This window comes from Atractosteus spatula, chromosome 3 (assembly GCF_055471065.1).
Source record: "Atractosteus spatula isolate fAtrSpa1 chromosome 3, fAtrSpa1.hap1, whole genome shotgun sequence".
NCBI lineage: Eukaryota > Metazoa > Chordata > Actinopteri > Semionotiformes > Lepisosteidae > Atractosteus > Atractosteus spatula.
In genome coordinates this window covers 27,619,583-27,636,257 of record NC_142708.1, presented here as the reverse complement: position 1 = coordinate 27,636,257, position 16,675 = coordinate 27,619,583, and the positions used below count along the sequence as shown (strand labels likewise).

At 38.4% G+C, this 16,675-nt stretch overlaps 1 protein-coding gene across 1 annotated transcript in view; it reads left to right on the top strand.

Annotated features, from left to right (window-relative positions):
• zswim6 (zinc finger, SWIM-type containing 6) overlaps nt 1-15,142 on the top strand; it is a 93,274-nt gene extending 78,132 nt beyond the window's left edge. The window contains exons 9-14 of the mRNA XM_088910909.1: nt 2,181-2,438; nt 3,661-3,796; nt 11,031-11,188; nt 12,676-12,839; nt 13,236-13,317; nt 13,660-15,142. Coding sequence (XP_088767035.1) covers nt 2,181-2,438; nt 3,661-3,796; nt 11,031-11,188; nt 12,676-12,839; nt 13,236-13,317; nt 13,660-14,522 — 1,661 coding nt within the window. The 3' untranslated portion in view covers nt 14,523-15,142. The remainder of the gene's footprint in view (nt 1-2,180; nt 2,439-3,660; nt 3,797-11,030; nt 11,189-12,675; nt 12,840-13,235; nt 13,318-13,659) is intronic.
• Nucleotides 15,143-16,675: the final 1,533 nt, after the last annotated feature.

The following is a 16,675-nucleotide window of genomic DNA, read 5'->3' as shown; positions in this document are numbered from 1 at the left end:
AATCATCTGTTTCACAAGACACATGCTTGATCCTAATTTGCTGCTAGATTTTTGAAAAAAATCACAGTTCAAACCAGAGGACTGTCAAGATGCTTTACAAATATAAGAAAATTCTTTGGAAAGAGTAACAAAAAATAAGCAGGAGTGTTTTAAAAGATGACAGCATCCAAGTATAGCAGTTTTTTGCTGAAGTGCTGTTGGATTATACCTAATGGGATTTATTTGCGCACTTGATTTTCAATCAATAGTGGTCATTCAGATTATTTGTTGTTGTCGAGTCCAGTTGATAAAAGAGAAACCATCATAACTACAGTTATCTCAAAATTACAACCTATTCGTTTTTAAATTTAATTGTGTACAGTCTGAGGGGTTTTCAAACAAAATTTATCACTTATCCAACGTATTTAAAAAGCTCAGTTTCTTTTTACTAAGTGCAGTATGATTACAAAAGTGAAGTTATGAAATTTATGTGTGAATAACAAGGTAAGTACCAGGTATAATCAATCTATCACCTCTTTATTGAAAAAATACACCTCGTGTTCGGAATATTTAACCTTCACACAATTGACAACAAAGAGTCTAGTGTTATTGTACCATACTTTCTCGTCTAAGAAAGACTGCATCATTACAAATAAGACAATCATGCGCTGTGACCTGCATTTACTCTCACCCAACATTTTATGTTTTCCTGTTTTTTGGAAATAAAAATCAAGTTAAAAACATTCTGGCATTCATTGGATGCATAAGAATAAAATTGTGCCGATCTGATTTTAAAATAGCTTACAATTTAGTCTGATTGATAGGTCAAACACTGGAACATTTCCTGTTAACAAGTGGCAGATCAAAAATTGGAACAGTGTCCTTTGCATTGTTAAAAAGAAATAACCATTTTTATCCAGTAATGTGACCTTGCTTATAATGCTTATTATTACCACTTCTGTAATTACTCTGACAAAGGTTTGATGAACATTTCCTGATAACTGTGCCTTGATTTGACATGTTAAATGTATTTAGATATTTTCTGTTGTAAACAAAAATGATTACATTGAAATTTTATGTGTCATTGACCTTGTAGTTGTAAGTTATGTAAAAACTCTTTGAAAGTGAAAAATGACCTCTATTCGGAAGAGCACAACTATTCTAAAATATATATTTTTATTTTTCTAGGGGTAAAAATTAAACACAATAATTAATGCAACCATAATTAGTACAGAAAAAATATCAACAGTATTGTTCTGGAAATTATTGTGTCCAAAGAAAATTGAGAGAATTCCTGCTCTATTTAAATTGTATAATTAAAGCTATTTCTGTTAGGAAGATATTATCACTAGTTGTAGTCAAACGTTTTTGAAGCCACTGGCTTCATTTGGAACGCTTTATGTTTCATACAACAATGTGTTTATTTTGGGCTTTCTGAATTGCTTTTTTACTTATTGCCCGTTTTAATTGTGGCAACACATTCCTGTCTCAGCTGTATTCAGGGCGTTAAGAGGTTTGCTTCTTCACAGCCAATTAAAACAGACTAATTCCTTTGTAAACCTTGAAGGTGTCAAGGGGCATCACACATTTTAGAGGTGCTTGGTATGTTGCTGTGGTGCATTAAATTACACCTAATTTCAGAGGTTTTTTTTATCAGGGCAATTGCACATCTAAATACATGAGTCTCAGAAGCTCTGCCATGTTTGGAGGGCTGGGTTAGTCATGTGTCTGTAGCGCATCTTAATGTGACTTCCAGACTGCTTTCCTTGTGTGTTATAGAGCCTGTATAAAGATTACCTCCTTCTCTCCCCTGCTGGATTCTTGCCCAGACTGTAAACCAATATTCTGCTTTAATATATTTGTGATCTAGCCAATTAAAATTGCAGGTCATGCGAATGCGTCAATCACTTGCCAACCAAAGCCACCTGTATTATACATTTTGTTGACAGCGTTCATAAGGTTTCAGCGGACCTGCTTAGAGTTTTATTTAAAACAGCTGGGGGGAAAAAAAACTTTATGGAAAACTAACTCGTTAGCACCTTTTTGTATCATCAGCAAGTTGCCTCAGGTTGGGCATTAAACTTCAGTTTGCAGTTCCTTGATCATTAGAGGTCCCAAGTTGTTTTGATGGCATGTAAAGTAGTTGAAGGGGGTGGGGGGTGTCATCTTTGTTCCTGACATATTCCTGTCGTTTGTCACAGATGCCATGGGGCAGTCCAAGAGCGGGGACTTCCAGTTTCCTACACAGCGGCTGCTGGAGGAAGGAGAGTCGTACCTGACCCTGGCAGTGGAAATGGCGCTGGTGGGGCTTGGCCAGCAGAGGATCATGCCCGATGGCCTCTACGCCCAGGAGAAGGTCTGCCGCAACGAGGAGCAGCTCATCGCCAAGCTACAGGAGATCGACCTGGATGACACCCTCGTCAAGATTTTCCGAAAACAAGCAGTCTTCCTGTTAGAGGGTAAGGGCAAGCTGATGGCTTGTGTAGGATGAAAGTATTGGCCCCCACGCAAGGACTCTTTCTTCCTTATATTGACAATACATTATTTTTTTGTTTGCTATGTAATGAGGAATGGAGCAGAGGGCGAGCATATCCCCTATTACCCTTTTGTGTCTTATCTTCCCTCTATCTTCATACACCAGCTAATAACATGGATATCTAAAACATGTAAACAGTGCCATGTTGTTTCTTAAGATGGAGCAAAAAAAACATATACAGCACAAATACAAGTGGATCTGTTGACACCATTCAGCTGTCAGCTATAAATGCAGCTATAAACAACAGTTTATGTACAAACACCATACTAGAGAGGCACAAGTCTTTCCTTCAGTGTTCTGCCAAAACTGCCTTATCCTCTGTCGGCAAGGACCACCCACCACAGGGTCAAAGAATAATTAAGTTCCCATGATTATTCAATCCAGAGCCTCCCCTGAGCAAAGGCTGACAGCAGTGTGGAATTCCGCGGTGGCTCTCTGATGTGGCCTGTGGTCATGGCATGTTCAATTGAAAATAATTTAATTATAGAGTGGAATAAAGCCTTCACATATGGTTTTTAGTATTGCAGTTTATTCTGCAGGCAAGTGTCAAAAAACACTTTCTGTGCAATTTAAACTGTCCTGTGCCTTATCTGATCTGAGAGAATAAGTTACCTACTAACCGGTAAGCGGATTATAGTTCGCACTTAGCACTGCTGTCCTTGCACGTGCAACAACCAGCCTGCTTTTTTTCTGTTAAGAGTTTGGGGAATATCGTGCCAAAAAGCTTCTTAGTGTCTGAGGCAGTCAAATTATATGACGCTTTGTTTCACAGCTTCAAGCTTTGCAGCACAGAAAGTAAAATGAAAGTTTTGTGAAAAGCTTGCTTCCAATGGTTTCTTTATTCCTCAGGAAGCACCATTTATTTAGTATTGACACAGGAATTTAACCCTGGGACTGAGGCCTCCTTCATAGAGGGTCCCTGGCCATAGGGTGCACACAGGAAGTTCCAGGCTTTTGTAACCAATGCTTAAAAACGCAGAGGAACGCAGAGCTGAGTTATGCCTGATTGTAAAAGTTAACTCGTTCTTACTTCATGGACAAACTAAATCAAGAAAAGAAGTATACGTGTGCTTTCAAGACTGTTGAAACTCTAGATTGTACACGTTCAGTGGATTGATCCTTATTTTCTTCTGTCTCCTGAACAGGTGGGCCCTACAGTGGTCTGGGGGAAATCATATACAGAGAGAGCGTTCCAATGCACACCTTCGCCAAGTATCTCTTCACCTCTCTCCTACCTCACGATGCTGAACTGGCATACAAAATTGCACTGAGAGCCATGAGGTGAGTTTTTACTTCCTGCGGAGCATGAATTCACCAGGGAGCTGGAAGTGTGTGTGTGTGTGTTTGCTGTGGGGTGGGTATTTACACTTTAACACTAGAAAAATTCCATTTGCCCTATCAAGGCTGACACATTTAATTTAGTAACAGGAATACTTTTCTTCTGAATTTCGTGTTCAGGGGGGGTTATTTGGGGCAGTGTTTAATCACAAAGCGGCCTGTGCTGAAACCTTGCTAAATAATTCATTGGATTCGAAAATGAGATTTTTAGAAAATGTGTGAATAATAAATACGTCGCATTGGATCTAATTCAGGGGCTTCAAATGTGCTGCAGTTTTTACATTCACACTGGCGTTTGCTTTGCAGTTGATCATCATAAAACCAAGGCAGAAACAAGCAGCTTGTGAAGATGTATGGCTAATATTAGATTCTTTAAAGCTTTGCTGCATCACCAGGGAGACTTCTGGCAACATTTGTATTCACAGTAACAAGTTTTGTTTGTTTTTTTTTTTCTTGGCAGGATTTGTTTAGTCATTTTCTTTTATTTCCTCTGAACTTCCTTAAAATGCAAAAACATTAAGCAATAATGAATGGTTCTCTATGTGGTGTTTAAATTTTAAAACTCTAATCATAAAATAAGTTCTGTACTCCTTAAATCTCAGGTAAGCAAACTTCACTAAATATTACAATTTCATTCTTCCCTTAAGGGCTAAATTAGATTTGAATTAAAAACACAGGCATTCTCTATAAAGACACCCCATTTGTGGCACAACAAATAGCATTCAAAACTTTTTTTTTCCTACAGCTTAAGTAATTACCAGTCTTTTTTGTCCCTGGGCGGATATAGAGATTCTAATATATGGGAATGTAGTCTCTTCAGTCATGTGTCTAAAATAACAGGGTTTTTACTTTAATAATAATCTTTACATTTTACTGAAATGTGAGGAATTTGAAAACAAGGATGAGGTCATACAAAGAAATACAGTATCTTCCTCTGTAGAGGTTATTGTGGTAGTGTTACCTAGAGATATACAATCGTAGATTAATTTTATTATAGATTTAATTTATTTGTCTGACACTTTCATCTGTCTCTTGGTGTACTTGAACAATTTGTATAAAGGGTAGGTGGCAGTCACTGAGGTTTGAGCCCTCGATCGTCCAGTGAAAAGTTCCACTGCTCCCCCCATGAACATGTTATTTGATGAAGGGCTTTGTCATTTCTGTTTCCTGTGGGCAACAGTTAAGCTTTAGAATGTCAGGTCATGGATGCATATTTAGAAGTAGCTGAATCACTAAATCTGGTAATTGGAATAGTTCCATGGAGCTTGAGCTTTCTGAAGACAGGTACTTTTTTAAGATGGACTGTGCGAATTTTGTCAAATTTCCAAGTCATTCTGTATATAGATATTGTTTTTTAAAAAGCTGAGCAACCTTTTCCTATAATTATATAGGAATTATCTACAACATCTACAACAAATTCACCAAAGTTATCAGGAAAATGACCACACTTTTTTGTAATAGGCACACTGACATTTACCTTGTCATGTCTATTCAGTAATATTCATTGTGCTGTTTAACGTTTGTCATCAACGGGCCTGATCAACAGAGGTCTGCCGTGAAAGTCACAGGCCAGTAGCATGCGCCGCCACCCGTTGGATGTAGTACAAGCTATGCATTTGTACTTACTGATTACAGATGCTCTATTGTGGGGTTCTATCTCATTCTTCTCAAAGAGGCTGAACAAGCCTTTGCCTATTCACTGATCTTGGAGTCCTGGATGCCACAGCTCATCCCTGCTCAGCAGCAAATAGACAATCCTGCATACTACACACTCACACTTGGACCTGCCCATTGATTGTTCTGTTCTATCCAATGAAGGGTATCATTCTGCATGTTGCACTGAGTCTAGCCTCAACATACCAATGGCACACAAGCAAGATTTTTGGTCTATTGCTTAATACCTATTAGGAGTAGCAAGAGTTCAGTTAGTTACCTCCAACAGCTGTTTTGTTTTTTAAGTATTTTTTGCCGTTATATTTTCTCCTTAAAGCAAATAAGCCCAGCCTTCTTTCCGCCAATCTGTATAATGGAAACCTATTACGCTTTTCTAGCTTATGAATGGGTAACAGTCTCACAGGATAGCAGTATGATGTGATTACCATGGTGGTTCTAACAATTACCTGCTTTATAAGTTCTCCTCACAAAAAGGCTTGTTATTTTGGTGTGGATAGTCTTACAAGAGGTAGCTGGAAAGTTTTTAAAGCCACTTGGGCATTTTGGGATCTGTACGGAAATGTTTTTAAGGGCTTGTCAAGTTAAATAACTCCAGAAGCTAATGCAGTTCGCTGAAGATTTGAATTTAGAAATAGAAAGTGACCTGTGTTCAGCTCCTTGTTACACAAAGGCCTGCATCTGCTCAATTACAGGCCTGCTAGAGAAGCTGTATTGACATGAACTATAAAAAAGCACATTCATTTCTAGTAAATGCCGTGAAATGTGATGACTAAATAGCATTCAAAATGCCTTTACAGTACACAAGCTCTTAAAGTGCTGAAAGGAATAAATCTTTTCAGGCTCTGTTTGGCACAGTCAACATTGCATGTCTCTGAAAGGATGAAGTCGAACTTTTTCTTTGGCTCAAAAGCTGAGGTAATACTTAAAGGCATTTTCTAAACACCACTTAAAAACTGTTATTCAGTTTTTGTAATAATGGAGGATTTTTTTGCAAATTAAAAAATAGAGAATTGCTGGTTTTCTGATCTCCCATATCTTTGTTTTTAGTGGTTTGTTTGATTAATTATGTGACCGATGTTATGAATTTTAATAGCTTTTCATCATCATATCTTACTTTATAATAGGTAGTCTCCTGTACATTAGTACTCTATGCTTTGTTGACCATGCAGTTCTCTTCTTTCTAAATATTCTCAGTGTTGATTAAATTGCTAGCACCTCAGCTGGAAGTTGCTAATTTGTTCTCCAAAGAAGCGCCACACATTGATATATTTTTTTTCTAAATTGATTTTCATTGGCTAGGATGCGTTCAGGTCATTACTGAAATGGAGTAAAAGAAAGAATAGCATGTCCTTAATCTAAGAACAGGATATTCAAGTTTGGTCCTGAATAGCTTCAATCCTGTAAGTTTTATAGTGCACCTTAAAACCCTTAAAAAAAGTTTGGGAACATTTTAAAGTTATTCTTCAATTGACTGAGCAGTGTGTGAAATTAAGTGAACTGTGTACCTTGAGGGTTGGAAGTTATCTGGATTTAAGTGATTTCTATAGGAGTGGAACAGTGGGGCTGTGGTTAGCATTGTTGTGCTTGAAGTTTGTGTTTTCTGCAGTGTTCACGTGGGATTCACGTGTGTGTTTGCGTCTGTGTCTTTGTGTGCCCTGTGATGGATCCCCTTGCGCCCGTTGTGCACTGGGATAGGCTCTGATTGCCCATGATCCTGTGTTGGATAAAGCGATTAGAAACTGGATGGATGTGTATAGTATTTAACTTAACAAATCACCTGCTTAATTGGTCACAAAAATTGTTCTGAGTTGTTTGGAAATGGGTGAGTAAATGGCTACTAATAAATTATACGTTTATTTAATAAACTATAATAAATACATGTTTTAATAATATAAACCATAATATAATAAATAGAACTATAATAATAAATGTTAGTCTTCCTTTATCGACAGTAATTGGATGCATTGACTAAGATGTCCGGTTATTATACAGCATATTTTGGAATTAATTCTAACATAAAGCAAATGCAATGTGGTGATCTAGCTGTGGTTCCATAATGCCACACAATAGCAGGTGACCCAGATGAGTTTTTCTGTGATAACCTAAAGTTTGATTTGTGTTACACTCTTTCATGTTTGGTGCAGTACTGTGTTCCTTTAAGTCTACCATAGACTAATATCGAGGTCTGCAGTAAATAACTGTGTTACTTGAAGGAGATTAAGAAAAAGTGATCTATTATACAAATAAATAATGCACAAAGCTTCTTTTTATTCTTCTGTTTCAAAGTTATGATGCTGATGTAACAATAGTGAGAAAAGCAATGGTTAAAAAGAAACATATCTTAAAACTGTGAGTCAGATTATCTTTTGTTTAACTTCCTTAGGAGTAAAGTGTTGCCTGACTTTCAACCGTAGTTTAAGGTTCTTCAACAGAAGATACATTTATTCCCTAACTTTTTTGAATTAGTGTTAAATCCGCAAGCCTGTCTGTTAAATTAAAAGTTGGAATTCAATAAGAGTCTTGCTGGGAGTTAATAGCTTAATTTACCCAGCTTTAAGTTGTGTGGGATTTGCAGAGGAGTCCTCCTTTTTGAAAATCACTTCCCAGAGGCTGTTTGTTTTTCCTCTGGGTTCAGAAAATTGAAACTCCTAAAGACATACGGGGGTCGAGTGGTTATTGTGATGTTGGCCAGAGCATGACAGCAGATTCCTGGCACAGCTGTTGTAAAGGCTAGAAATGTTCAGTTTTATTCTCTGCACGTTTTCCACTTTGTGCTTTTTCTTCCTTGTGATGAACTACCGCAGCTGTGAAGCTCCAAAACTCACTGCTTCCTTTTCCCATTGGTGGCATTCGGTCCCAGAAGAACCCGGAGCAAAATCTTTACCTTGGTGTTGATGAAACTGATATGAGCCAGGAGGAGTTAAGATTTGAAGGGCTGCTGCAGTGGACTGGCAAAAGAAACAGCAGTTGTGGGTGGATTCCATCTTCCACACCCACAGTGTATGTCTTTCAGCCTCGGAAGAGAGCACCAGTTTAGACTTTCGAAACACGGGAGATGGAGCAATGGCAAATTGTGTCTTTCCTTCACAGCAAGTGCAGAGGGCTTTGGTACACGGTAGCCAACACATCCCCATGCTTTTCTGCTCCCTCTTTTAGATGGCACGTTCGGCACTATGCTGGAAAATGGTCCCATTACAATATAATGAAATAAACCCTCACTGTACTGCCAGTTTTATTCGAACGTCATTGCACACAAGTAGTGTGCTGTTGTACCTGAAGATTAGGTTTTAGAACTAATCAGATTGCCATCCAGCTGCCCTGGCACTTCAGAAAGTCTCTTTTGGCTGTTCACCAGTGAAGAGGCTTACAGAAGTGCAGTGTGATAGGCTATCGTGAGCCTAAGCACTATGGTTTTTTTTTTGTATTGTTTGTTTTTAGAATATTTGCATTTCCAGTATGTTAGAAAAATAAGGGTTGTTTTATTTGCTGTGGGTTCTTAAATTTCTATGACAAGCGTGGTGGAGAAGGACAAACAACTATTTTTTTATTTACAAAAAAAGGATATGTTCAGGAAACTCTTTGAAACTTGAACACAATGTTATATTTGTAAAGAGATACGGTATATAAAGCATTTGTCGGTGAGGGAAACCCCACAGAAATGTTTAAATATGCATGGCAAGCTTACTTCACCTATGAGAGATCTTTACATTCTCTTGATGATTCTTAGATTGTTTATGACAAATATGACATATTATTGAGTTTTATTACGTTTGTGGTAAGAAGATGCCATTGGTGGTTTTTAAGTGTTACTGTGAAAGCAGTCCATCCAACTGCATAGTCAAATTCATGGTCATGGGGTAGCCAGAGTCAATCCCAACAAGCAATAGGTGCAAAGCTATGTACACGGGCAGATACAGACACAAACATACTCTCACCAGGGCAAATTTGACAAAAGTCAATTCACCTACCAGTATGCACAAAATTGGACTGTGTTGGGAGCACTCCAAGGAAATCCATGCAAACATAGGGGGAACATACAAACTCCACACAGATAGCACTGTGGGAATTGAACACAGGACCCCAGTGCTGCAAGGCAGCAATGCTAACCACTGTGAAAACTCCATTCTTATAAAATACATACATACCAAATTGAATCAAATAAATTACTTCCAGTTGCTCATCTCTTTATTATAAATATTGAGCTGGGGTGTCTAATATTTGTTATTTGTTCCAGTAGAAGCCCCCTTTTTTTTAGTGAGTACAAAATTATATGTCCAAATTGTTCTCTATCCAAACATTACCTTACAGATTTCAGCTGCAAAATAAGACAAACTAATGTTTAAGGAGTATTTAGTGTCATTTTTACAGCCCTCTAAATGTGGTAATTTGTGTTTGTCCTTGAGGTGCACAAACAGCACCATTATGTACCAGAAAGTGAATTCCTTAATGAATCAACAGCATACCATTCACCAGCTTACAAGCTTACAATATCCACAGGCTAAAGTGTATGTCATGGAACAGCAGCTTAAATTCCATTTAGCAATGAATATTTGGATTCTAGTTGCTGATCCTTTTTTCATAAAACCATGCAAAGCAAAATGTAAAACCATCACACCTGTGCTTTCGTGTAACTAAAAGTAATATTTCATGAAATATGTTAAATGCGCTGGATTCTTGGTTTCCCTTAGGATAAATGCCTGAAAGGGTTAAGCAAATCTAATTTGATGCAGACACTTGTAAGATTGATTAATGAAGAAGGATCCCCTGGGAGTTTCTACTAGTTTTGCTAACAAAACAAGATGGAGATGAGTGGGTGTTTCATGCTGATGGCATTAGTTGAATATTTTTAAAGCAGCTGAATGGAGTATTTTCTGATGCCCAGTAGTATTCAGTATCAGACATTGTTTTAACCTCTTTGCACTTGGATATGAGTTGCTTTCAATGGGAGTTGTAGAGTTGGATCCTATCTTCCAGATAATTGTCATCCCTTTGTGTGCAAATGGGTATGTTTATTGCTTTTGATAATTCACGTTTCATTACGTCAAGCAAAGAAAGATCACTCTAAGATTTTCATATGATTTTATTTGTACAGATACTATCAAATGGGAGAAGTGAGTTAAGAGTGTTGAAACAATCCAAACAGCTTTAAGTGCCATTGAAAGCTGGGTTACCTGAACCTCCTTTTACCTAGAGAAGTATGTGTTGTGTTTGAAAGTTTTATTTTCACTAGTATGTGTGCAAAGTACATAGCAGTACTGAATATAGTTGTTCAGTATAGCTCTGTTGCCAATAGCAAATTTAAGATTTACAAAATTAACTTTAGTGGAGGATGTTAAGTACGCGTATGGGAATCTGTAGATGTTGCACCTTTTACCTCTTGGTATAAACCAGATGCACAAATTGCAAAACCTTTAATAGGGAATTTCCTTGAACGTTTACAAGGACATCCGGCAATTTGCTCCAGCTCTGACCATTAATATTAAAGTATCTCTGTCCCTTTCAGGTTACCAGTGTTGGAATCCACAGCTCCTACAGGAGACATGTCCCGCCCACATCACATAGTGTCTGTCGTTCCCAACCGCTACCCCCGCTGGTTCACCCTGAGCCACGTTGAGTCCCAGCAGTGCGAGCTGGCATCCACCATGCTAACTGCAGCCAAAGGTGAGCGTTGTCTTCATCCTTTCATCTGTCCATCATCAGCGTGCAAAAAAAAAAACAGAAGCTCTATTTTTTTGGTTTCTCCGAGAATGGTAAGAAGTCATCAGGTGTACAGAAACCAGAATTCAGGTAATTGAATTGTTGGTATGGTCACGCCCACTCTTTCTGTTGACCCTTTTTAGGTGTAGGTGAGCCATCTAGGTGAGATGCACTTGAATGTGTCTGCCAGCTTTCCAACTACATTTTCTCAGGTGGAGTAGACATGGGTTTTCATTCAATTTACAACAGGCAAGCTGTTGCCACTAAGCCAAGTGTCACTTAATGACTACAGTTGCACTATATTTTTGCTTTAGAACAAGAGTCCAGTTAAACCAATTATGGGCTGGTTTTAGATAAAGAGATGGGCTGCATTGAAAACCCATAGATCACCTTGATCCTGGAGGGACAATGTTATTGTGTTATACTGTGGGGTATTGAATCTTTGTATTTTACCGAGGAATACATTTCTTTGGAGTTTATGATTGTCACTCTAGACTCTCACTTCAATCTTCCAATTAATCGTTACTCAATTTCTCCACTTCGGAAGTTCTTTACACGGGAGAAATGGTTTCTCCTTCCACCAATATGTGTACAGTCCTGGTTAAGTGTGTTGTTTGAGATACAAATGAATAGCATGGAAGAAAGTTTTCCAGCTACATCTCATCCACAGCAGCCAGAAAAGTTGGATACATTGGATACATGCAGCAGAAATACGGCCATATTATTTAAATGCTTGAAACATGAACGTTTTGCTCATCAAATATTAAGAGGCTGTCAGTCTCTTTTTCATAGCTCTACATACCCAAGCAATCTTGGTCTGAACGCCCACCCCTGTGCTTTTCTGTTGTGAGCCTTCTTTGCTTCGGTATGGCTTTGAAATTGTGCCAAACTATTCTGCGGTTTTGTGACGTGGGTTGATGTCCACTTGGGGCACAGCTGAGAGACCACAGCACTGCTTTCACTGGACCAGAGCTGGATCTGAGCCCAGGCCTCTGGGAGTGAAAGGCCTGTGACTTTGCTATCTGATACACTGAATTAGATTGTGGCACTGCACAGATTTTTCTTCTTTGAAATACATTGATCTGAATGACGCAACAACCGCAGTGCATAATGTTGCCTTTTCTTTCTTATAAAAGGAATGTTTTTTTTTTGTTTTGCAGTCTTACAGAATTTCTTTTATTTTCTTTTTGTTTTTGAACAAGTTTTTACTGCTTTTAACTTATCTAATGGAACAAATCAAACAAAAGGAGTACAGGCAACAGTATCACCTTTGCCACTACTGCCACCCCATTTCTTTCATTTTCTTTCATTTTTTGGACAGAAAGAAAACATACTTTTCAAACCGTACTCTCACTAAAATGTACTTCCAGAGAACTGGTGTGAGATAAAGTTCAGGAAAATGTCTTCTTGTATTTGATTATTTTTGTAATATTTAAATCCTTCTTTTGCAGGTGATGGTCGTAGGCTAGAAACAGTGTTAGAATCCATCCAAAAAAATATCCACTCCTCGTCACACATCTTCAAGCTTGCCCAAGATGCTTTTAAAATAGCAACTCTTATGGACAGCTTGCCGGATATCACTCTACTTAAAGTATCTCTGGAGCTGGGCCTTCAGGTAAGTTGCTGCTCTGGGGGCCGGTCTAAAAGAAATACAAATGTTATTCAGAAGTTTATTGGCCAGCTTAAAGTAATTGTTGAAAGGAATTTAGGTTTCGGAAATATAGAAGAATCGCTTTTGGCGCTGCAGTAGAGTGTAGTTAAAAATAAGAGCAATTTTGTTTGCTCTAAGATTGCAAGTCCCAGGTGACTGGACTGCTTTCAGTGTGTTCTCACCACTTTGCCCGGCCCAATCACTCAGACTCGCACAGCTTTTCTCTTTCACTTACAGGCTAATTGGAACAGTTCAGTGGCCAAAAAAACACAGGATATAGATTTACTCCATCAGAATTCCTATGCATTGAGATCTCGGGAAGTACGGCCCATAAGCTGGTTCTTTTTCCACTCCTTCCAGGTGATGAGAATGACGCTCTCGACATTAAACTGGCGCCGGCGGGAGATGGTACGATGGTTGGTCACTTGTGCCACAGAAGTAGGTGAGTGAGTCCATCCCCCGAGTGTTTTTTTTAATAAATCTACCTATACTTTTATTTTTTTTCAAATTTCCTGAAAAGTGGGGTGAAAGTCATGAGGTGTCAACTGTAACATCTGTAAACATCGACATGCCCACATGCTGTTGACTGCCCCTTAAAGAACTGTATCAGGGTCTCTTTTCCCTCTTGTGTTCTGGTGACACTAAGAATCAAAGTCCCCTTCGAATATATCCACTTCTGTGACCTCTTGTAGTAGGTGGCAACTGCGGAGGTTTCTGTCAATCTAAGACTGAAGAGACTGAAGTCATTTAAAGGTGACTTAAAATGACCTTTTCTGTTCTTCAGGGGTGTACGCATTGGACAGCATTATGCAGAGCTGGTTCACACTCTTCACTCCCACGGAGGCCACCAGTATTGTTGCCACGACAGTGATGTCCAACAGCACCATCGTTCGGCTGCACCTGGACTGCCATCAGCAGGAAAACCTGGCAAGCAGTGCACGCACACTGGCCCTGCAGTGTGCTATGAAGGATCCCCAAAACTGCGCCCTCTCTGCCCTCACGCTGTGTGAGAAGGACCACATTGCCTTCGAGACAGCCTACCAGATCGTTTTGGACGCTGCTACCACGGGCATGAGCTACACACAGCTCTTCACCATAGCTAGGTATATGGAGCACCGTGGTTACCCGATGCGGGCGTACAAGTTGGCAACTTTGGCCATGACTCATCTCAACCTGAGTTACAATCAGGACACGCACCCAGCCATTAACGATGTGTTGTGGGCCTGTGCTCTGAGTCACTCCCTTGGCAAAAATGAACTTGCTGCCATCATACCCTTGGTGGTAAAGAGTGTAAAGTGTGCCACCGTGCTTTCAGACATTTTACGGCGGTGCACTTTGACCACGCCTGGTATGGTGCCACTTCATGGCCGACGGAACTCTGGGAAGTTAATGTCACTGGACAAAGCCCCACTAAGACAGCTATTGGACGCTACAATTGGGGCGTACATCAACACCACGCACTCTAGGCTCACTCACATCAGCCCTCGGCACTATAGTGAATTCATCGAGTTCCTTAGCAAGGCAAGAGAGACCTTCTTAATGGCTCATGATGGACACATCCAGTTTACACAGTTTATTGATAACCTGAAACAGATATACAAAGGCAAAAAGAAACTGATGATGTTGGTGCGGGAGAGGTTCGGTTGACGGAATTCTGTCTCTTTCTTTTTACTTGAGCCTGCCTTTGTATCCTTTTTAACTTAAAAAAATGAAAATAAATAAAAAAAAATCAGTAACAGAGCCACACCGGTATTATATGTGTATAGAACTGTTTAGTTCGCAAAAAAAGAGAAAATTGTCATGTTGTGGAAGTTTGTGTGTTTTCTTTTATTTGTATGAGAGAGAGGTTAAAGAGAAAAAAGTTTTGGTTTACACTGAGTATATGTTGTCCAGTGGCAAAAGCCCACATAGCTCTCCTGTTATTTCTGTATACATTCACAGCCTCAAAGATGACGAAATATGGCTTTAAACCAAACAAAACACCTCCATCCTAAGTGACAAGTACCTCGTATGGATTCAGCTTTACTCCTTCATGATTCATCCATGCATTTCAGTGTATTCAAAGCGCAAGTGTAAAAAAGACAAGAAAAAAAATGAAATCCAGATTTAAAAAAAAAAGAGATCTCAAATTCAAGGCTGACCATGTGGCTTTGCAGTGCTGTTCATCCAGAAGCATGGCACACAGTGCTTGCGCGTGTGGAAACTTAGCGACTGTCAACATACATTCTCAGGGATTTCTCGAAAAAATAAAAATGAAAAAAAAGAAAGAATGAGAGCATTTATTGTACTGTATATATTATAGTATATGTCTGAATAATGAAAAATATACGTTAACTAATTTATAAAAGAATATTCTATGTAATGCAAAATACTTGAAGCTGCAGTAGCTTGGTTTTAAACAAAACATATCAGAAGGACTAAAGTGCGCCTTGCTTCAGGGTTGGCTCAGGTGGTGATTTTATATGCTGGGCATCTATGCAGAGCCACCTATTCAATTGCATGATTGGACTGGTATATATTTAAAATAAATATATTTTGTATATATGTACAAGATATATTTATAGCGTACACACACTTGTAATGGGCACCATAGATAAGAAGGAAAGCAGAGACAAAGCCAGAGCAGCAAGCCTTAGCATTAAGCATACTGAATGCCAGAATTAGGCTGTGTGCCTCCTAACCTAGAAATGTAAAGCAAAACATACCTAACTGAGTAAAACTGAGTTTTACTAATAAACGTTAAAATAAATTTGGCCTGACCACATCCGCGTCTCTTTCACAGTGATCGAAGTCTTTAAACTCCATTTATGCACAATAACATTTACATATATATTCTGCTAATATCTTGACTTTGTGCAGGACAGAAAGTTGCTGTGTAGGTCTGACTGTTCTATTTTTATTTTTTTATTTGCTTTTTCTTGTTTTGTTTCATTTCCTCTAGAATTCCTCAAACAAGAACAGCCTTCTATCTTGCCTTGTCTTAATGCTTTAAAATAACCAAACTGGAGATCTAACTACCAAACTTGTTCATTAAATGAAAGCCAACCAACTTTGGTTACAACTTAGTGTCTTTAATTTAGCTGAATGGTTCTGTATCTTGTGCTTTAAAAAGCAGTTTTATTATGTTTTTGGTGCAAAAAGTTGTCTAGTGTCTCTTGTTCCCTTCATTAGAGGACTTGCTAGAGGTATGTTTGTAGCTTTTTTTGTTTAGAAAAGAAATACCATGTTCTCCATTTTATTTATTATAATAGGTAAAAGATTGTACTTCATCACCCGTGTAAACATTCTCATGAAGTTGAAATTAAGATTTGATACACCGATATCAATTTATTTATGTAACTAAATCACTGTTTTATAAACTTGTTAATGATTCAACGATTTTTTTTGTTTTAATTAAAATTAGTTTTTTTGAAAGGTAAAATTGTTTCTTTGTATTTCATATAACCTGCGATATCATAGCGAATGAACTGTGCTTTTTTTATTTCCAAAAATAACCTTTATTTTAAAGAGCAGATTTTTAAAAAACAGATCACTGACCTTTGTGGTGATCACAAACCCCTCCATACTTCTGCAAACTTTTAGCTATTGTTTTTTTTTCCAGGTTCATTTGTTGCAGGTGAAACAATTAAATTACATCATGGATTACTCTGCTGGGGATTTTGCCAGTAAGACACTGGTGATCCTTTCAGATCTGAGCACAGTCCCATGTGTCAATTGCACTGCATAAGTAGCTGGAATTTGCTGAAGTCGAGATAGATGAGCTCTGACTGTATTCTGGGTCCCGGAAAACCTGTTGATTT